Genomic DNA, 23,077 nt, shown 5'->3' with positions numbered 1-23,077 from the left:
GTGGGTGTAATTATAAGTGTTATGTGTGTTTAAGACATATCTCTGTAGAGCCGCATCATTAATGTTTTCTCTCATGTTTCACTTATCACAGCAACAACGATATATTGTTACCGCCTGTTATGTGTAAATGTTTTGTCACACCATTTCTATCTGCAAGTCTGTCTTCTTACTGATCAAATGCACATATGGACAGAACTTCTCATTTACTATTTGTGAAATACCAAAATTTGATATTAGAATTATGTCAAGAAATCTCCGAGGCCCAGCCCATGCTTATCGAAAGAGGCGACTAACGGGATCGGGCGGTCAGGCTCGCTGACTTGGTTGATGCATGTCATCGTGTCCCAATTGCGTAGATCGATGCTCATGATGTCAATCACTGGCTTATCTGGTCCATAATTAATTATTTACTGACTGCCAAATATTACTTGGTGCGGCGTTAAACAACAAACAAAACTAACAACCCAAGGCCTTGTTCCTGCATCAACTACCTCATATGTCAAGCGGTTATTTATAAACGAATATTATTCAGTTACGCATAAATGAATAAATTACAAGCGATTTTCCTGGCATTTTTTCTTTTGTGTTTCCATTAACCTTGAAACAATAGGCCACGCCCACTAGCGGGCTACTGTTTCCTGACTGGAGGATAACAGAGTGGGCGGGACTTGGTTGGATTGTTATGATGAACTACGTCACTGATTTCGCATTGTTGTGTACAGGTTTTTTTATAATTAAATAGCCAGTCTGTGAAGTTATTTTTGTTGACCTCTTTCTTTAAAATAAGTGGTATTTATTTTTTTGTGTCCACCTGTTTTTACGTTCATATTTCGAAAACAAATTGAAGACAATTCTTTGTCTGTATTCACCCACTCCATCATAGAGTTCCATACAAGCTGATTTGGGCCACACTTTATACAGTATTATACTTCTATTGGGGCCCGTCAGTTTACTGAGGCAGCAAAACATGGGTCGTGGTCTACCACACCGTGAGGCATACACGGATACGGTCTGACATATGGGATTATAGGAAAATATGCTTCATAAGTTGTCCCCAGGTTCACAAACACAAACTAACCGTTCACTTGAAAAGCGGAATGTGTAAAAGAATAACAGCGGCATACAAGCTCACTCACTCACTCACTCACTCACTCACTCACTCCCGTAATTGTCTCCCATGAGAAGTGTCCATATCTTTACGTGACTTACAAATGCTTAACTCAAAGCTAATACACCATCTACCTGAAAAAGGATTAAGATTACTCAACATACACAGTCACATTTCAAGAAAGCAGGTTTATTCATATGAAAGGATACAGACATTCACTTTGTAATACAGGATCAGATAGTCTTCACATTACATCAAAATATAAAGCTCATACAATCTTGAACTGCAATTAATATCTATTGAAAGAAAACTATTCAAGAGTTCCATCCAATGATACACAGTTATATTTAAACAACCATCATCCATTTGCTACACATATAAAACAGTAGGCACTACATATAAATAAAATACTAATGTGGATTAATGACTAATAATTGTATCTAGCACCATAATATAGACAATCACCTTACAATCAAGTTTTCGGCTTATAGAAAGTCCAAGACTATCTTCAGCTGAAATGTATATGAAATGTATATGATAGACACATCTTGTTCCTGCTATTACAATTGGACCAGACAACTTCTCAGGGTAACAAGGGAAGCAAACGATTGACTGGCATGAGGTGTGAGGACGTAAACCAAAAGGCTCCCTCATCACACCCACTCTCATCTGGAAGTAGAACATACTCAACAAGCGCCCAAACAATGTGTTCCTGTCTGATACTGTCATCAAAGGGGTCGACCATTTGATATTCCGGGCAGGAACTTGAGCTGAAGCTCGAGGATCCCTAACGGAACCGAGGCAGCATCAGCACCAATAGAACCACATGTAACTGCAAGCTGTCAAGGGACCATTCTCGAAACAATAATACACTGTGTTATTTTCGCGCGTCAGTTAAGATATTGAGTGTCATACTAAGTACGCAATGCCATTAAAATGTGAGCAGACAATTCGTCAATCTGGATTGTTATACTCCTTGATACAATGGATGGATTCAAATGTTTAGATGACAACTGAAAATAACGCGAAATTGAGGTAAAACATTATACTTAAAGCGTAAAGAAAGGTAATTATGGGATTCGAGTCCCATTTTACAACATTCGTATTCTGGTTCCTACAACCCATACGTTTCAGGAGCACCAATTCCATCATCAACTTGGGAAAGAAACTTGCTCAACAAGGTGAATTTTCTGCAAATGTGAAACGACCGTGCGCTATAATGTAAGCATGTTCGTTAAACCAAGCATCATGACATGAATATGAACAGGTTGCGTTTGATATGACCACAAGCATATCTACCGCCAAACATAACCTTTTCCTATCATTGGGAACTGCGACAATGTCCGTTGAGGTAGAAAAGGAACAGTCGCCATTTTGGGTAGGGAAATAACTTGCTGAACACAGACACGACATCCGCTACCGACGCAGCAGCACTTGCTGGAACCTGGGCATTCTCCATCGTGACTACAGGAGTGTCTCCGTGTACATACCGCAGAGCTGCGAGACGCTGGACACACTCCCGGTTTGATGGTAGGGATGTAAGGATAAGGTTCAGAACAAACTCGACCACAGCCAGAACTACAACACTTCTTACTACCAGGGCATTGGCTGTCGTGGTTGCATTCGTTGATGCAGAGTGAGAACCCACATGGTTTCAGACAAATACCTGGTTTGGTGGCGCTTACGTCATAAGATGTTGGGAGAGGAAACGCCGATGGTTTGAGAGCCCCGGCTAACTCAGAACCACCATTTTGCATCGGAGAAGAAGATGGTACGTTGGATGTGGCAGGTGCAGTTTGGGACACTCCAAGGGCCGAATTTCCTTGTGGATTGGTTACAGAAGGAAATTGTCCGAAATCAAACCCAGAAAGAAGCCCACTAAGTGGTACTTGTGATGCACCCCGCAAACCCTTCAGAGTCCCCCGAACTCCAGATCTACTCTGAATAGTACCCTGAACATCCACGAGTGCAGCGCCATGATTTCCAGTCGAGGGGCCTAGACTACCCCTAGAACCAGAATGAACTGGATATCGACCAGCAGCAGCAGAACTATATTCTCCTGCATTTAATCCTAAATCCTGAATTCCAGAAGCAGCTCTAGAACCTGTGCCAAACCGCCCTGGAACCGAGCTAGATGCCCCTGTATTCAAATGCAAACCATTATTCCGACTTATACCAGAGTTTCCTGCAACTCTTCTGATACCAGGCGCAGGTCCGTTTACAACGACATTCCCAGCTGCAATTGCTCTGGAAGCTGTCGACCCAGCAATGGTGCTTCTTGACAGAGAGGATGTGCCTGGATGAACAAAGGGGTCACTCCTTGTTATAGTTGCAGACCTTGCAGCAGAAGACCTGAGACTGTTTCTAGAACCAGAAGCCAGATTTGAGGGTGGCAGATGAGAGGTATGTCTGTTCACAGGTAATCGTTGTCTGAGATTCTGTGACCTTGGTGCATTCATGCTAACAGTTTTTCTAATTTCAGGACGTACATCCGGGCTGGACCCAATGTTGATAGATGTTTGAAGCCTAGGATTCCCAGCCATACCCATGTTTCTTCCATTTCGATTGGTGTCAGCAACATGATGGTTTATTTTGACTTCTTGTCTCGAATGAACACCACGACCTATGTTCACAGATGTCGAAAAATGTTTGGACCCATTTTCTATTTTAACAGATGTTGACGTGTGTTTGGATCTGGCAGAGGCCCCACCAACATTAGATACACCACTCTCCGAATGGGGCCCAAAATGGGTTGTTTCTATTTGAACGTGAAACCTCGGTTGACTTTGTCTCAGTGAACCACGCCGGGCTGTTTGGAACAATCCACTGGATCCAGATGGTGATGGTGTAATGCCATTGCTGAGAAGAGATCCAGACCCGCCGACAGTACCTGTATTTATATTCTGCAGCCCATTGGCACGAGCCTTCCCACTGCTAACTCTCGCATTAGCATTCCCAGAGACACCTGCAGATGATGCCGTTGCTCTAGCATCACTGACTGCTCCCACCCCAACTACACTCATGTGATTATTTGGGTTATTACCATGGCTTCCCGTTGGACCAACACCAGTACCTATTGCACCAAGCTGTGCAACATTTGAAGGAGGGCCAGAGAAGCCAGGTTCTGAAATGGCACCAGTTGTACCGCTGATTGCTCCGCTCAAAGCTCCGTTTCCTGCTAATCCATTAGCACCAGTACCACCAGTCAGGGTACCGATGAGACTGTTACTAGAGCCTCCTTGCTGGTAAGTTGGTGTTCCTAAAACACCAGAATGTATGTTATCAATACCTAAAGAACCTACTGCACTACCACCGTTGACTCCACCAATAGCATTTGCTCCTACAAATCCATTGCTACCTAAGACATCAGTAACAGCTAAAGGGCTATCCAGAACTGATTGAGACAAACGTCCCTGTTGATCAGGGATACCATTCGGTAAAATGGCAGACTGGCTAGTTGCACTAACGATATTTCCCAAATCCCCAGTGCCAATACTGACAGCGTTGCCATTACCAGTAATTCCTTGGTCAACAATAGTTCCCGAAGTTATTGGATGGGTCTCAAAGACATTTGGTGATAACCCTGTGTCTACATTTGAGATGCCAGGAAGGGCGTTTCCAATCAAAGGCATTCCTGAATTACCACCAGGATTGACAATTTGACCATTAAGAATACCAATGCCATTATTCCCGGATGCATCGATAACAGTTCCTACACTCTTGGAACTGACACCCCCAATATTTGATGACAGACCTACGTTATGCTCAGCACTGCCACCACTTACTGCTGCCCCAGAAACAATATCTCCTACAAACCCAGTAGTTCCTGTACCACCAGAGCTGACACTTGGGTCGCTCAGAGTGTAACTTGTCCCCAGCGGGCCAGCATCCAAAGCAGGAGGGAGTGTGGGGTTAGATATGGCGACTGAAGTGTTGCTAGCATTAATGGTCCCTTCAAAAGTAATGTCCCCTATAACATTACCACTGGAACCAGAATTTACATTGTTCAGGTTTATATTTCCAGATTCTTGCGCATTAATCACAGTGTCAAGGGGAACTGGTGTTGCCCTATCTATAACTGAAGATTGGCTAGAGGCACCCTGCGCTGAAATGGTGCTACCTGAAGTGCCATTAGTAGCTCCACCAGTGTTACCTGTACCAGCGACATTTGCAGTAGCACTACTACTTGCCGCAGCGGTTACATCAGTACCAATATTCAATGTTGCAGAAGATGCACTATTGGCTGCTAAAGAACGACCAGTGCCAGCTGCAGCATCCAAATTGGAAAAAGAAGGTCCTGTGCCTCCAGCATTGATATAAGCATTGGAATCTGCTACCGACCTGGACAAATGATTTGTGACGCTTGTGGGTGTAGGGGGTGTATGACCCACGTTCCCACCCAACGGAGCACCTGATATGCTCTCTGCAAAATTTCCAACTGCAATTGTATCCATATTTGTTTTAACAGGATTGTTAGGACCATTTCCGATGACATTTCCGATGACATTTCCAAGCAACGTTTGTGGATTATTCTCCGTGGAAGTTCCCAAATTGTTCTGGGGATGAAGAGCATCCTGAGAAGCAGCTGTTCCATTCCCTCCTGCAGAACCACCAACTCTCCCAATGCGATGTCGACCCAGGTGAACAATACCACCTTTTGTCACACCTGATATAACCGCATGAGATCCATTAGCCCCATGGTTTAATATGTCAACTATAATATCTCCAGGCTGTATACGACCTAAGTCTCCCACACCAGGACCAGACTGCTGTGGAGGGACAACCGTCCCCAGATTGCTGACAGGGATGTTTCCCCCCTGAACATTTGTTGGCTCTACTGGTCCAGTGTTAAGACCCTGCGGTGCCTTTGAGCTAACACCAGAAACTGTATCAATTGTAGATCCAGTGATACCAACTGACCCCTGACTGCTCACACCAGCATTTAGGACAACATTGTTCTGATGATTGGATGCTTGCCCCACGTATGTTCCACCAGGAAAGGGCGCTCTTAAAATATTATATGCTGCATTGGCTTCATTAACATGGTTACTGTGTATGGAATTAGCGCCTTTTGAATTACCAACCTTAAACCTTTGATCATTGGAAGGAAACAACTCCTTACCAGACGCATGTGACCCTCCCACTACAATATTGACACATACCCTACATGTCCTTGATAGAAAGCAGCACTGAGACCCGGAAGAGCACTGACTATCTGAATTGCATGAAGTGCTGCTTGGACAGGAATCTCCTCTGCCTAAAACAGGACAAGCACCTGCTACTTCTGGAGCGGATGCTACTGGGTCGACACAAGTTGTGCCACAACCATTACTGCAGCATATCTGTAGTCCAGCACAGCTACTGTCGTTGTTACAGGCGTTGATGCAAGGACTTTGTTGGAAGGATCGCGGACATTCACCTGACTTCTGTGCACCAGGGTTTGGAGCCGAAAGGAGGTAACTGGTAGGTTCCAGCTTAGATGTGGCGGGATATGCTCCGTGTCTTCCTGGAATAGGAATCAAAGAGAATTAGGGAAAGAATATTTCAAGTATAAGTAAGCCATTAATATTTATTACGCAGCCTGCAGTATAAGGATAGTTTATGACTAAAGGATCCATAACGTGTGACTAGACAACTTGTGATGTAGTTTCTATAGATTAATATTTACATATTTTGAATAGATACATTGTAACTGCTCATGTTTACGATTTATGACGAATCATAAGATCTATTTTAGCAAATCTAAAGAGCACCGTGTAGTTGATGCAGGGACAGAACTTGGGACCGTCTAGTCATGATTACCGACTGACGATTCTATTAAAGGATCGGGCCAATTGGCAGTCCTAGCAAATGTGATAAAAGTCATGATTCAAAACTTATTTTGTTTGTCTGAAAAGTAAAATAGTATGTATATCATACGCTATGGTTACCCTAATTAAACAAGGACAACACGTCAGTGTGAAGCCAACTATATACAAGGAAGGTAATGAAACAGTTAGCAATACGTAAGCGAATATTACAACATCACAAAATGGTATTCATGACACATTATTTTGTTTGTTTGTTGTTTAACGCCGCACTCAGTAATGTTCCAGCTATATGGCAGCGTTCTGTAAATAATCGAGTCTGGACCAGACAGTCATGTGATTGACATCATTAGCATCGATCCACGCAATTGGGATACGATGACATGCTTCAGCCTGGTAAGTGAACCTGACCACCCGATCCCGGTAGTCGCCTCTTACGACAAGCGCTGTCGTCCTTTTACGCCAAGAATGGGTTGTTGAAGATCTGTTCTACCCCGGATCTTCACGGGTCCATTGACGCAGGGATTTGCGTAATTGAGCCTTCATGACATATGAAGTGAAAGTTGTAACATCATGCATCATTATTATTGAAATAATTGGGAATGGACACGGGTGAGGGTACACTGATATGATTGTCCTGCATGTTTTGTCCTATCATGTGGGGCGGTCGGGTAGCCTAGTGGTTAAAGCGTTCGCTCCTCACGCCGAAGGCCCGAGTTCGATTCCTCACATGGATAAAATGTGTGAAGCCCATTTCTGGTGTCCCCAGCCGTGATATTGCTGGAATATTGCTAAAAGTGGCACAAAATAATACTCGCTCGCTCACTCCTATCAAGTGCTACTCACCTGTCCAACAGCAAGTCGCGAAGCCAGATGTCTCGTCACAGTCCGAGTGGGTGGGACAGTTGTAGTCGCCTCGCGGTCCACACGTTGAGGGGTTGAAGATGTCATCATATACAGGGTGCCCAATCAGACACTGAACTGTCACTGGTGGTACAGCTGGCATAAAGGAAATACAAAACAGTTGTAAAATTGGCCTTTCAGGCAGCTTGTTCAATATGGCTTAATATGGGCCCGTTGGCTTCAGTCATGAATATTATTGTATGACTTCAGTTATACTTAACGCCACGCCTACCTGAACAGGTTGGGACAGCTGGACACCGGAGAGCTTTACACTGCTGACGAACCAGAACACAATGAGGTTTGTCTGCCGGACAGTTGTAGCCCTGAAAGACATGACGAGTCATATATGTACCATTGTGACAATTTAGCTAATCTTTATTTACCACATGTATTTTTTAATATAATATATATTTCCTACAATATTCGTAAAATATAACCCTTATTGATACCAAATTACTGCTATAATTGCATATACTAGCTATTCGTTGCATATTCTAGCTATTTGTTGCCGAGACCCTCATAATTCATGTCTCATATGTCGAAACATTCCAAACTAAACATTTCTCTTTCATTAACTTACATCACAAGGGTATGGAATGACTGTAACTGCAGGTGAAGTCCTTGTGGCCTGGTGCAAGCTAGATCTAGCTGCTGCTTCGATAGGCTGTCCCATGGGTAGTTGTGATGGTGCTAGCTGTGCTTGAAGCGTAACACTTTGGGTTTGTGATGTACTTGTGAGTGATGTTGTCGAGGTGGCCCCTGGCTGTCCAGACACAGTGTTTTGTCCAACGCCGCTTCTTGTTGTAAGTCTCTGAGGAGTTTCGACATGATGACCCCTAGATTGTTGCGGGTACAGGGGATCTGTCTGATTTGATACTGATGTGTTTCCACTGGGTTCCGGCGTTGGCTCTGATACAGTCAGGGGTTCGGGCACTGGTTGTCGCAGTGGCGGCGGATGTGTTAGTAACGCCGCCGAAGCCGATGCCAATGCCGATGCTGACGCCGATGCCGATGCTGACGCTGACGCTGACGCCGCCGCGGTGATGTTGTACTTGTTTAAGAGGCCATCAGGTCGTTCCGTGGTTGTATTCGTAGTTGCACCGGTTGATGTGCCCAATGGTAGAACCGATGTCAGTCTCGCTCTGTCTGTCGTCGGTGGTATGGTTACGAATGTTGCGGGTTGTTTTCTTGAGATAAAACCCGTTGTGCCGAAGACGCAAAACACCTTAAGTGAAATGGAATGATAGGTATTCTTTTAATAACTGTGACAACACTCGCCTTCCTAAACGTACAGTGGTTCGGTGGTTCTTGAATAATAATGGGAGGGAAATATCGTCACGAGTTCTTTCTAAATCGTTTTAGTATTGCATTGGGCAGTTTGTATCAATGTTCCAGTGGCAATATCACGACTGGGACACCAAGAACGGGATTCATAATGTATACCCGTGTTAGGGATAGCACCTAGTGAATGAGTGAGTATGCTTTTACGCCGCTTTTGGCAATATTACAGCAATATTAGGGCGGGGTACCAGAAATTGGTTTCACACATAGTACATAGTACATAGGTGGAGAATCGAAACCGGGCCTTCGACGTGACGAGCGAACGCTTTGACCACTAAGAGACCTCAACGCTTATCCATTTGTACAAGATGATGCATTCAAATTATGTCTTTGCCCTCAAGTAAAAAGACTAAATCTTGCCTAGCCCCCAAAATACTCTTGGCTACAAGTTTCCCCGGTAGTATTAATTAATTTGCCTCGTGAGTGACCTAACATGTAACATCACATCAGCCGTATCTGAGCCATACAACGACGGTATATAAGCAGTGGGGTAGCCTGGTGCTTAAAGCGTTCTCTCATCGGTTCGAAATCCCTAAAGGTTGAAGACAATTCTTGATGTGTGCCAAACTCATTTACTCTTCAGAACGGCGTTCTGTATTCGACAGTATTAAGTAGCATTCTGGCATAAGAAACGGACATTGTAAATGTCCTTTAAAACCATTAACAAAAATATTAAAATATCAGTTTGATACGATTACCAGCTATGCACAAATATCAGATTTCAGGTCACTGAATTATCGGTTAAAGATCACAGCTTTTAATTCGAAACGTCCATCTGTATCTTATAGGTATCGGTTCTTTTGTAGAATGCATGCACTGGAATAACAGATAAAAACGATTGTATTCCCGGTCTAGTATATCCACAAAAGCAATTATACGAATATAGGCAGTAGATACAACGAGTGTAATATGATTATCGCATTTCTGCACTACAAGAATGGAAGTAAACGCCAACCCTAAAACTAAATACAGTAACTGTTTAAGGTAGAACGTTCCATCATTCTAAGCACGCTTTAGGTGTATTCTACCATAAAGTATGTCCCCCGTTTAAATATAATCGTCCACTTTAGCAAATTAAGAACTACTTTACAGTGAATACAAAATTTAATCCATAATAGAGGACAATGAAAATCGAACCAAGATCCCCTGATTGACGAGTGAGCACTCTACCCACAAGACTACAGACCTTCGCGTTGATTTAAATATGATTTAAAAATCAGGGGAGAAGGAGTACGAAGGAGCACAAAGGAGTACTCTTTTCCGCATCACCGTAAATTAATATATGGTAATCTGTCAATGAATAAGACACAACTTACTGTGACTACAACCAGCCTCCTGATGCCCGTTAATGCCATTGTCATCTCCTTGCACCACCCTCACGTAAAACAGCGTATCCTTCTGCTGGCCGGTGCGAGCCAGGGGGTTTTATACTACACCTTTCTGACACTGACGTATTGTGATCAATCATCTCTCATCACGATAGTGATTATTATGACTGGCTCGAAGATATTTCCTCCATATGTCCTCAAGTTACACGTACAATCGTTTATCTTACAGCGTTTTTTAGCACTGTCATTTTGTCTCTGAAGTTACACAGGGGGGCTTTGTACTGGGTTGTCCTTTCTGGTGCACGTAGTTAAAGGGATGAAGTCAACATGTCACATATCTGTACATGATTATTATAAGTTGGTTGGTTGGTTGGATGGTTTGTGTCTAATGCCACACTCTGCAATATCCAGATATATGACGGCGGTCTGTAAATAATCGAGTCTGGACCAGACAATCCAGTGGTTGATATCATGAGCATCGATCCACGCAATTGGGATCAATGACATGCATTAACCAAGTCAGCGAGCCTGACCAACCGATCCCGTTCGTCGCCTCTTACGACAAGCATAGTCTCCTTTTACGCCAAGCATGGGTTGCTGAAGACCTATTCAACCCGGGATCTTCAGGGGTCGATTAGTGTAAGTAAACAAATGAGAAGACAGTGGACAGTGGTCCGGTTTTTTGTGTTGTTTTGTTAGCCGCGGCATTCTGCTGTCAGAAGGCTCTTGTATGGTTAAGAGGCCTCTGGCCCAAAGCTATCTCCAAGCCCCCATCACCCATGTAGACTTCATTGTCAGAGCTTGCGCTCGATTTGAAAACCCTGGACGACCTTGATGACACCGTGTTGACCACGGTATAACCCAAGTTAACCTTGGCTGACCAATGTGCAAACTGATCAGCACATGTTAACTGATTTACGTCATACTCCGGTTGACCTACGTTTCCCGTACAAACAGAAACCCTGGAATCCGGTACTTTTGTTAGCAGCCTACAAGTAATGTCGCCGTTAGAGTGAGCGAGTAACTATGGTTTTACGCCGCTCTTAGCAATATTCCAGCAATATCACGAAATGGGCTTTACACATTGTAGCCATGTCGGGAATCGAACCCGGGTCTTCAGCGTGACAAGCGAACGCTTTAACCACTAGGCTACCCGACCGCCCCCGTCGCCGTTAGAGCTAAATTAGTTTCACTTATTGCTTCAACCATGAATGAAGACATTTTAGTGAGTATAATGAACTAGCTATTGATATTGTTCAGAGAAAATGAACTTTCGATTGTTGATATTTATTCTTGAGAATCCAAAATTCAACTCTGATGGTGATTTTGCATATCTGTTTGATATTCCACGCGTTATTTTGAACTTTCTTGACGCTTTACGTGCATTTGATAGAAAAGGTACGTTGCAGCTTTTCCAAGCAATGAAACACTTATCAATATACATAGTTGTTTGTCACAGCAATACACACATCTTACCGAGGCAAGCGCGTCCATCTATATGAAAGTCTGGTTTCTACACTAGGCTTTGATAAAGGCCTCGGGAAGATGCAGTGCACATGGTACTTGTGTCTCTCCTCCTGACAGCCTTGTTTTATTATATCTACGATTACATTTTATTTCGGGTACTGCCTAACACCGTATAACTCATCAGGTTGGACCCGTGAAGATAAGGGTTCGAATTGGTCTTCAGCAACCTGTGCTTGCAAAAGAGACAACTATGCTGGTCGTAAGAGGCGACAGACGGGATCAGATGGTAGACATGGTTGTTGCATGTCATTGTATCCCAATTGCGTAGATCGATGCTCATGATGTCAATTACCGGATTGTCTTGTTCAGACTTGATTATTTACAGACCACCATAGCTGGAATATTGCGGCATAAAAAACAAAAGAAAAAGAAAACAAACAAACAAAACTCATGTTGAATCTAGTCAATCTTGTCAGAAATATGATAACCTCGTTTGACTGAAGACCCTCAAATGTATTCAAGACGGCATTGAAATATTCCAGAGTCTAGCATGAAGATTATGTGGCCATACCTGGCTGTCTCATCGTCAAACAACATTCGTTCACTCAACCTTGCAGACAAAATTACAAAATCTAAATAGCATGAGTGAGTGAGTGAGTGAGTGACACCAAGAATGGGCTTTTTAAATATACGTTCATACCCTTTAACCTCGAGACCATCTCAACACAATGGTGTAAGTTTGGGGGGAATTGAGTACTGGTGTTTTTGCATCTGCGTCATCTACAACACAGGTGGCACCAACAGCCGTAGGCCGGAGACGAGTTTCAGACACCCATGACAAGATGAGGAAGCTATAAAAAACTGCCTAGTGCAAAAGCCATGTTGGAATTTGACAGATCAGTCATTAAATCAGGGAGATGTCTTCGCACTGTGACACGTGTTGACGTAACTACTAGTTTTTAATAACACACAGATACTTATTAAAGAAACAACATGACGATCATACAACTATTTAAGCGTAATACACATGTTCGGTGGACGATTAGGGCAGCGTAGTATCCATACATGAGACGGCCGCCCCCGCATTCAGAGTGCAAAATAACATGGTCAGAGGGTGGTGAATAGTGACGCAAAGAGTGACAAAATATATATGATTTATGTTAATGTCCCTTAGGTATTTGTTTCACTGTTCTCATATCTTGTATCATCAGGTTAGAATAAGCTTCGAATTATAGTATTTAATCGTAATAACACGGAACAATTCGCGAACTTCATTGCTAACAGTGAAAGTGCAGTGGATACTGTCTTGGTGGGGCACGGGTGGCCCAGTCGTCTAAGGCGCCGCGATTCGCTGTGCAGAGTTGCGTCCCTTGGGCACGCCAGAAACCTGTGATTCGAATCCCGGTTCGCCCCGATTATTTTTCTAGGTTTGTCAGCACCATACCCGTCCTTGGGGATTTCACCGCATTGATAAACGTCAGAGACCTGCATCACTTCGGGCTTTCCTCCCACATTAAGCTGATACGCCTTGATATAACTGGAATACTGTTAAAAGCGGCGTTAAACCAAACTCACTCACTCACTTGTCTTGGTTCTCTGTTTCGAAAGTATACCTGATTTAAAAATATTTCACAAGGTGGCGTTGTCTGAGTTGAAGAAACTCGTTGTGCAGCGTTGCGTCCCTGTTCGTGCCAGGATCCGCTTGTCGCGTGTTTGAATCCCAATTTCGGCTCGATTATGATTCTTGGTTTGTCAGCACCATACATGTCGTCATGGGTTTCACCAAATGGCTCACTTGCTGTTCTGACATTTTCGTCGCTACCCAAACAGAAGTAAGCCCATGCACCTCGTCTCCGGCTTGTATTTATCAAGAAGTGACTCTTCTAACAATGATTTCAAATTTGATTTCAATACCAAGAGGAATCATTGGAAAATTTTCGTTATGTTTTTTTATATGGTGGCCGAGAGGGGACCTCTTACCTTCAATGAGGGCCGCGAGAAAGCGATAAAGCGATAACACGAGACGAGAAAGCAATATACATATCGACATTCTCGTCTCGCATTATCGCTTTCTCGTCTCCCTTGTTATCGCTGTCTCGTCTCGTGCTATCGCTTTCTCGTCTCGTGTTATGGCTTTATCGCGACAGTAATTGAAGGCGAGAAGCGATCTCCCCTCTCGGCCACCATACTTTTACTTTACTTTACTTTAAACTATACTTTAAACTTTACTTGAAATTGACCGTGGCCTTGCAGATCTAACTATTCTACTGTCCGGTCTGGTCATGTGGCCAACATCGGTGAGAGGGTGGATTTGGTGTAAGGCCGATTTGAACAGCATTCCAGGTATATTACGGCATGTCAGCTTGATGTGGGACGAAGTACCAAGTGATAAATGTCTGAGCCATTAACTACTTTTGTTGAACCCACAATGAAACAGTAACACCCAAAAAGAAAAATGATCAGGGGCAACCAGCGATAGCAGGTTCCTCAATGACATACCTAAGGGACGTAACTCTGTACAGTGAATTGCGATACATCAGACGACTCAGTAACTCTTGCCGCTAGCCATACGAGTCTACCGGCAGCGTAGTGCGTCAAAGAAACAGCTCAGGGTGTTTTCTCGTATATCAACATGCAACCCACACGAGCGCCGCACGTCGACATTTTTTTTTCCGATCGCTCAAAGAAATAGTTAATACAGCTTGCTGCGGGGAATCCCCTACTAGTTACGTCACTTCCTTCAGTTCCCTGACAAGAGGATGAGCACAGTTGTTATTTATAGTTTTGCATTGCACCAAATCAATTCCAATATCGCAAATGTGTGGGCGAATGAGTGAGTATGGTTTTACGCCGCTTTTAGCAATATTCCAGCACTATCACGGCGGGGGACACCAGATATTGGCTTCACACATTGTACCCATGTCGGGAACCGAACCCGGGGCTTCACCGTGACAAGCGAACGCTTTAACCACTAGGCTCCCCGACCGCACCCCAATATCGCAAATGAAAGAATTAATGTTGGCAACAGAGGTTAAGAAGCGCCCCCATTTGTTTGACGTTGACTCCCGGTGCTCCAGGGCACGGGTGGCCCAGTCGTCTAAGGCGCCGCTATTCGCTGTGCAGAGTTGCGTCCCTTGGGCACGCCAGAAACCTATGATTGTAGGTTCGAATCCCAGTTCGCCCCAATTATGTTTCTAGGTTTGTCAGCACCATACCCTTGCTCGTGGGTTTCACCGGAGTGGTAAACGTCTGAGACCCGCATTACTTCGGGCTTTCCTCCCACATTAAGCTGACACGCCGCGACATAACTGGAATACTCTTAAAAGCGGCGTTAAACTCAGCTCACTCACTCACTCACTCACTCACTCACTCCAAAGCACAGATATGGCAGCGAATGTTTGGAAAGAAAACTGTCAAATCTTGTATGTAAATGGTGCTGATGCATCATTGTCTCCTGCAAAACACAAATATCCTCGATCGTTAAGGGTATAATAACATTTTTCCAGTCTATAATGATAAATTACCCGTGTACATCCGGGTCTTCAGCAACCCATGCTTGTCCTTAACGCGACGAACGGGAACGAGAGAGAGAGAGAGAGAGAGAGAGAGAGAGAGAGAGAGAGAGAGAGAGAGAATAATATATGTTTTAAGAGCTGACATAAACAAACAATCTCATTAAAATAAGATCTTAGTGTTCGCTTCCCCTACACAAAGGATATTTGTGTAGCACTAAGATCTTGTTTTAATGAGATTGTGAAAAATAGTCTGTCTCAAACAAAAATCCTACAATAATCATAATGAGGGTTAATCTTGGAATCGAAGAACGATAAGCGGATCCTGACACGGTAGAGGGACGTAACTCCGCATAACGATTTGCTGTTCTACAACTATTAAAGTGATGCGTCAAAAGCGCACTGCAATGCATCAACTCTATCCGTTATTCCGTACCCACATCAAAGAAGCAAATCCATGAACTGATAAACACGGGCAAGAAAACCACGACCTTTCTCTTGACCCCGTTGAATATGTATAAGCGGCATTGTCACATATGTTTTTCTTGTCCGTTAATTAATGCGGTAAATTGCCGAACTAACACAGCAATGAACATATTTGTGATTAAATATATGGGTTAATGCTCAGTGCACATATTGTGATATCTTGTAGCTTAAAACTGGATGTGGATAAGCTGTGTCGATATTAAGTAGCATTATAGCTATTGTTGTATGTTTATGTGTTGTAATTGTCAGTGGCAGCAAATGACTGAAACCCTCGTAAAATATCGGGTGTTGTTGTGGCCTATCTGCACCGGAAGTGTAATTTAGAATTACCTGCCTTTGTTGTAAACAAACATCACAGATTTGATCATTCGTAAAGTTTGTTGTTCGCCGGAAGTGTGATTTAGAAATACCAGCCTTTGTTGTAAACAAACCACATAGATTTGATCGTTCGAAAAATGTGTAGAAGGCGAGCTGTACCAATGTAAGAGTGACACGAGAGGGCTATTTGAGGCCTTCTGCGACCTGACTTGCGTCTTATCTTCTTCCCAAGTGCGAACGGGGTACCTGTCTGAAAACACCTACTTCATGTCAGCTTCCCAGCTAACACACGACGTTGTCACAACGTTGTGGAAAGGTTGTGGATTGGTAACGTCGTGAAATAACGTTGTCACAACGTTATTATAACGTCAACGTGCAACGTTATTTCACAACGTTACAACAACGTTGCACATTCACGTTGTGAAAACGTTGTGCATCGGACATCGCACAACGTTTTGTAACTACGTTTCTGAAACGTCGGTGAAACGTTATAAAGTTTGCTTCTTGATAGTCATAAAGGAATAGAACTGCTTTATCAAAATCAACATGAATTTGTCAGAATACCAAGGCAGTAATGCATTACCTTTCTGTATATTCGGCATTTGAATTTTTATCTCTTAATACTAAAATTTCCAGAACGTAATTGCGTATCTCTATTACAACGTTAGTATTACGTTACGTTGTAACGTTATTCCACAACGTAACAACAACGTTGCAAATTAACGTTGTGATAACGTTATGCTGGACATTACAACACTTTTTGTAAATGATGTTGAGGAAACCACTTGTAGATCTACCATCTCGTAGTTTTATTTTTTTAAACATATATATCTATGAGCGAAGTTATCTGTCTACTAAATGTTGTCTAAAGCAAAATTACAGTTAAAAACACATTGGCGCGCATTTTTTGCGGCGTGAGAGCGACTGCTGAAAAGTTTAGCCTGTTGCCTCGTGAAGTGACGTCAAAATGACGTCACATTGTCGCGGAAGATTTGTTGTCACCAGCCATCTTAGTTCAACTCACTCTGGATATATTACAACCAAGTGATTGTGCAGCAACGGGAACTGGACAGATGATCTGTGAATTCGGATAAGGTAAGTTATTTTTCAAAAGCAGTCTCCGCTTGTTGATATGTTTCTGTACATGCAGATCGTCAAATGATTTAAATGTATCGTATTATTCAGAAGTGGCGGGGTTTAGAATGCAGTTTGCTGGTCACTTTCACTGAGCTGAGCGTCAGTGTTGATAGTAATATTTGATACACAGAACGTGATGTATATAGAGGTGAAGGAAGCCCATGACTTTTTACCATATTATTATTTTATGGATACCAAGGGTATTTACCAAGGGCAAGCAGTAGGTATATGTTTGACCAGAATTCAGTCTGGCGGCGTTTTGTGGTCGTCATATTATGTTCGGGTTTCGATCGTAAGCGTAGATCTATAGGTCTGTAGGCCTAAATAGGCCCAACGTACATGTATGCATCGCCTATTGACCACTGACAGTTATCGCCATTTCTTCCGTGTTATTTCTGAAATCTGAAAGTTTATATTCTGACTTTGATTTTTGTGAAACAATGTGGCTCATTCAGGCCATGGGAAAGGTTGAGTAGATTTCTCTTATACAGCGAAGAGAGGGAATCAAAACAATGGAAGTATTTTCAGATCGACTCTCTGTAGGCTGCTTGTTATAGCCCTAGTCTAAAGGGCTCAATGATGTTATGAAAAATTGTATTTTCGGGAAGAGACAGAAACATACTTGTTGTTCCCGAAAAGACCCAATTAGCACTGACTGAAGTAGCCTAAATGTGGATCATATGGTTGTTGGTGCTGTCTATAAAGTTTGTTTGAGCAAGGCGCTTATCATGTGTATTTTTAATATTTCCCAAAAAAAGAATCAATTCATCATTTTCCGATAACTAGATCTATGTCCGACTCCCTTCTAATGAAAACGAGCAAAAGTAAAACGAGTCTCGTCGCGCGCTATAACGGGGTGTTTGCGGTATTGTTCTCTAAGCTAGTCGAAGCTAGTCGATAATCAAAAGTTAAATATCACCATACACTGTCAGTGATTTGGTCATCGTTTGTTGATTATTAAGGTCAGATAGGTGTAGATCTAGTCAATGTGCACCAATGAAAAAAATACAATGGAATTGATAGCAACCATATTCGTTCGGTTTTCGATCTCTGTATGTTGCCAGGTAGCCTACCATACTACAGAATTATATTTAACGGTATTGAACTGTATTATGTTAATAAACGTAGTAAGTATATGATACTTGGTACTCTGAAACGTTTTGGCAATGAGAGAGAATAAAATGGTGATCGAAAACTGAACGAGTAAGTTCCAGTGCTAGCTACGAAATCGTACTGTAGCTAGATCTATATAAACAGCGCTGCGATGAAGATGTGAGTCGTAATTAGCTACAATGCCTGTCAAATATATCTGTTCCCGTTTGGATTCCGGTTTAGAAAAGGTCCCCAACAAACCATGTTTGTACTAACATGATTGCGTGTCATTGTACTCTGACAGAGGTTGTGAGACGTGGCTCACTATAACAATCACTGGTTTGTCAGACCTGTGTATATGTAAAACCAAATTACATTAGGTGTTTTTTTTATGATGGTACTCATAATTTTGTTACTTATATCTGTAGCCTGAGTTTATTTCCGATCGGACCTTATACATGAAGACTTTAGATTTACAGTTTTCCTAAATTTTAGGCAATTATACAATGTATGTTATCTTTTTGTTTAGACTACAGATCTAAATGTATGCTTATTGAATATAGTTTTAGTTTTGACTTTTTAAATATGTTTTCGTTGCAGCAAGGGGGGAAATGTTACACGACCATTCCAGGAGATAAAATCAAGAATGTTGAATCATTGAGGAACACACCAAATAAACCCTGGGCTGTGAATTATGTTAACGTAAGTACAATTGTTTACGGTTACATTCCATTGTCTATATCCATGTTAATTGGTGGGTTTTTTTTTTGCTTGAAATGAATGCTAAGAATGTAGATATATTTATATAAATCTATGCTCGTACCACGTTTTGTATTCAACCTGATTCTTGATGTCTCTGAATGAATGTTAAAATTTGTTTCCATCAGTCACCTGAATTATACATTATAGTTTGAATATTGATAATACCTTATCTCCAAATGAATGTTTCTCGTCATATGAAATCTTTCATATACCTGCTCGAGATTTATTGAGCTGTTTGTATTTCAGGGAAGTGGAAGTGAACACCAAAGAAAGAAGATTCTGGCATTCAATAATTTCGAAAAGTGTATACATTTTCTATAATCTAAAAATAATAAAATGTCAACGCAAATGTGTCTTGGAGTTCTTTGTTGAATGGTGACTTCGCATGACTGAAAGTTGAAGTATACTATATGGACTTGATTAGAGACCGACCATTTAATATTCAAGGAGGTGGGGTTCGGTCACAGCTACAAAAGCAGATATATGATTTTCTTTAACTCTTTGGGCCTGAAGATAAGCACCTTGCATCTAGATCTATGTCATTTTTTTGTGGCAGGCATTTTTTTCACCAGTCTGAACCGTAATTATTTTTGTCAAGAATTTTCGGTGACAATATATTTTTTCGATAATATTCCAGGACCCGACCCTCCCCAGAAAATATCACATGGTCAACCCCTTACAATGTCTGCCATTCTTTTTTTTTGTTTCTTTCAGTACAAGCCTAAAGGGTAATGGTGTCTGACTTTGTTATAGTCAAATCATGTATCTAGTTAACAGCTCAGTGGTGTTTTTACATTTTGAACATTGTTAGCAAAACACGAGTTAACTCACTGTTAACCGGGCTATTCGACGCCCCGGTTTGAAAATATTGGTAAAAGGTATCTCGAATCATACACATTCACGTGACTAAAGCATATTCTAAAACATTTCCGGAACAAGTTTTGGGGTTGTTTTTACAACATTTTAGTGTGGAATGGTCACAACCGTATTTCATCCTTGTAACACAAAGTTATTTCACGTCGTGACAACGTCTGTGGTAGTACACAGAATAACTTTGTAGGGACGCATTATTATAACATTGCCACAACGTAAAATACAACATAACCACAACGTCAAATACAACGTTCCCTCAACGTAAATATACAACGTTCCCACAACGTAAAATACAACATAACCACAACGTCAAATACAACGTTCCCACAACGTAAAATACAACGTCATCACAACGTTGTGACGACGTGAATATGACGTAACACAACGTTAGGCCATGACGTTGTGACAACATAAATGGGAGTCCACAGAATAACGTTATATGGACGTAACATCCGCAACGTTACCACAACGTAAACACGACGTTATCACAACGTTCCCACAACGTAAAATACAACGTCATCACAACGTTGTGACGACGTGAATATGACGTAACACAACGTTAGGCCATGACGTTGTGACAACATAAATGGGAGTCCACAGAATAACGTTATATGGACGTAACATCCGCAACGTTACCACAACGTAAACACAACGTTGTCACGACGTTGTCACAACGTGAAATTGTTAGCTGGGTTCCAACAGTATGACGAATACAAGAAAGGAGCACGTGTCTGTCTGAAGACAGTCGACAGTGACGCAGTTTTGACATTCATCGTGCGCACACACGTTATAATGCCTGATACTCAATGCTGATGTCACATATTTGACTCGTACAGTGCCTTTTGTGACAATTAACCTCGTCATGTGTGTTTAATATATAATGTGTTGATTATCCATTGATCTGTGTGGTCATTTACCGATTTCAAAATTTAGTTCTGGGGCTAACCTTTGGCTTTCAACTTGGATATAATCTCGTAACAATATCCACGATAGAAATACTCGCGTAAGAGTAACTGACACGTGCATGCCTGCAATGAAGCGTGTCGAGGCTGTCACAAGGTCACATTTGGCTCGTGCTCTGGGAACATATTCCAACCAATCACTGAACTCGGCCAGAGCACCTGTTGTCCACACTAGTTTGAATCTCGAATCACAGTTTAAACATGTCTGTGTTTGCCAGTTGAATGCCTACTTCGGTGGAGAAGACGTTAAATGTTTCTACTGCTTGGACCGTTTAGTCTCTGGATCAATGAGACCCATGAATAATGGACCAGGCAGAATTAATAATCTAATTTCCTAATTTTCACAAAAAGGCCAGTCTGATTAGTAATAAGATGTCCCAAAATAACTAATCCAGTCTGTTGCCTTACAACATACAGATAAAAAACGCTGAATAATGAAAATAGAATGAATTTGATTCTCACATGTTAACATGTGTAAAATATTTGCTATGAGCCATATATATATTAGCATATATAACAACACACACATGTATATTTTATATCATTATTTAATTGTTTCAGCATTAAATCTTTTAAATTATCTTAAATTTTAAAATCGCTTTACTATGATTAGCAAGTCAACCAAATGTTAGTAAATGTCCAACAGCATTCAAGGAATGCCAGCGGAGTCTTCGAATTCTGGCCCTGGGCAAACTGATCCTTCGAACTAAGCAGGCGATTCTCAATCTCTATGTAGACTCGTTTTCTGTTGCTTGGGGTTACTTCAAAGTTCACTTGGATTATCTTGGCTCTGTCTGCTGACTCAGTCTAGGTTTTGACCGCGATGAACCGGTAGATGTAAGGGTGGTAGTTGGGACGTGTTCTGTTGAGACGGCTGTAGAAGCCTTCTAAGTTGTTGTTTGTTCTTGGTCTGATGTAGCATTGTGGTCCAGAGGGTATGGAGGGGAGACATGCATCGCAATCTACCCATGTAGTCTTTGAAAGATTCTGCTTTCTCGGCATCAGGTGTTCAGTTCCTTGCTTCCACCTCTGCTCATCAAGCCTTATACATCAAGCTTCTCCATATACAGCAGACCCATGAAGATTCCGGGGTAGAATAGGTCTTCAGCAACCCATGCTTGGCGTAAAAGGCGACTATGCTAGTCGTAAAAGGCGACTAACGGGATCGGGTGGTCAGGCTCGCTGACTTGGTTGATGCATGTCATCGATCCCAGTTGCGTGGATCGATGCTCATGATATCAATCACTGGATCGTCTGGTCCAGACTCGATTATTTACAGACCGCCGTCATATAGCTGGAATATTGCCGAGTACGGCGTTAAACAACAAACCAACCAACCATATACAGCACGGCTTCACTCAGCTCCTGGGTCAGGCTAGATAGCTTGACAATAGTGAATGTGGCACCATTTCATTTCTGCATTCATAAAGGTATTTCAGCAGCATATATTGCAGCTAGTTCTAAGTCTATCTGTACACGGGCGGGGACTACAGGGCTACAGGGCGGTTGATTCTTTGTTGGACCTCTGTCTTGAGCCGTCCGAACTGCCTGATGTATGTGGTCATCTGGCGGAGTGGCAAGAGTACATACACAAGAGGATAAGTTGTAGATACGGTTCTACCAGGAATACTGTAGACCTGCTTCCATATGGTGTGGAATGAGTTGAAGGTGCCGACCATGTAAATGGTGTCAGCTGCATGACTAAAGTGATTGAAGTTGAGATCGGGATCTTTTCGCCGTCGTTGAACGAGGTACGTTTGACCAACTGCTGTCTCAAGCTGAACGTCTGCTCCAGTTTGAGGATGTACAGGAACCGCCCTCCTCCTGTGTCTGCAGAGGGCGCTACAAATCAAAGGAAAGAAGGGAAGACGTGGACATCTGCTGAGTCTAGGCTGGCTTCTTCATCAGTGTACATGGCGTACATCTGTGTTGTCTTTTCTTCTTGGGCCATCATCTACATGTTGCTCGAAAAACATGAGTC

At 42.4% G+C, this 23,077-nt stretch overlaps 2 protein-coding genes and 1 long non-coding RNA gene across 3 annotated transcripts; 1 reads left to right on the top strand and 2 right to left on the bottom strand.

The window, feature by feature from the left end:
• Positions 1–1,276: 1,276 nt before the first annotated feature.
• Positions 1,277–3,887, bottom strand: LOC125372864. Its single transcript, XM_048383546.1, has one exon. It carries the CDS (start codon positions 3,655–3,657, stop codon positions 2,404–2,406), a length of 1,254 nt encoding a protein of 417 aa, XP_048239503.1. The 5' UTR covers positions 3,658–3,887; the 3' UTR covers positions 1,277–2,403.
• LOC124110313 (pneumococcal serine-rich repeat protein-like) lies at positions 3,696–10,549 on the bottom strand. The gene is made up of 6 exons (XM_048384294.1): positions 10,476–10,549; positions 8,399–9,043; positions 8,051–8,141; positions 7,762–7,914; positions 3,877–6,614; positions 3,696–3,731 (listed from the first exon to the last, which is right to left on the bottom strand). Exons 1-6 carry the CDS (start codon positions 10,518–10,520, stop codon positions 3,696–3,698), a joined length of 3,708 nt encoding a protein of 1,235 aa, XP_048240251.1. The 5' UTR covers positions 10,521–10,549.
• Positions 10,550–17,114: 6,565 nt separating this feature from the next.
• Positions 17,115–19,610, top strand: LOC125373154. The gene is made up of 3 exons (XR_007218328.1): positions 17,115–17,365; positions 19,100–19,201; positions 19,508–19,610. It is a non-coding gene; the product is annotated as an uncharacterized LOC125373154 (long non-coding RNA).
• The last annotated feature ends 3,467 nt before the right edge of the window (positions 19,611–23,077 follow it).

Source organism: Haliotis rufescens, unplaced genomic scaffold, assembly GCF_023055435.1.
Source record: "Haliotis rufescens isolate VD_foot unplaced genomic scaffold, xgHalRufe1.0.p SCAF_5, whole genome shotgun sequence".
NCBI lineage: Eukaryota > Metazoa > Mollusca > Gastropoda > Lepetellida > Haliotidae > Haliotis > Haliotis rufescens.
This window is presented reverse-complemented; position numbering and strand designations above follow the sequence as displayed.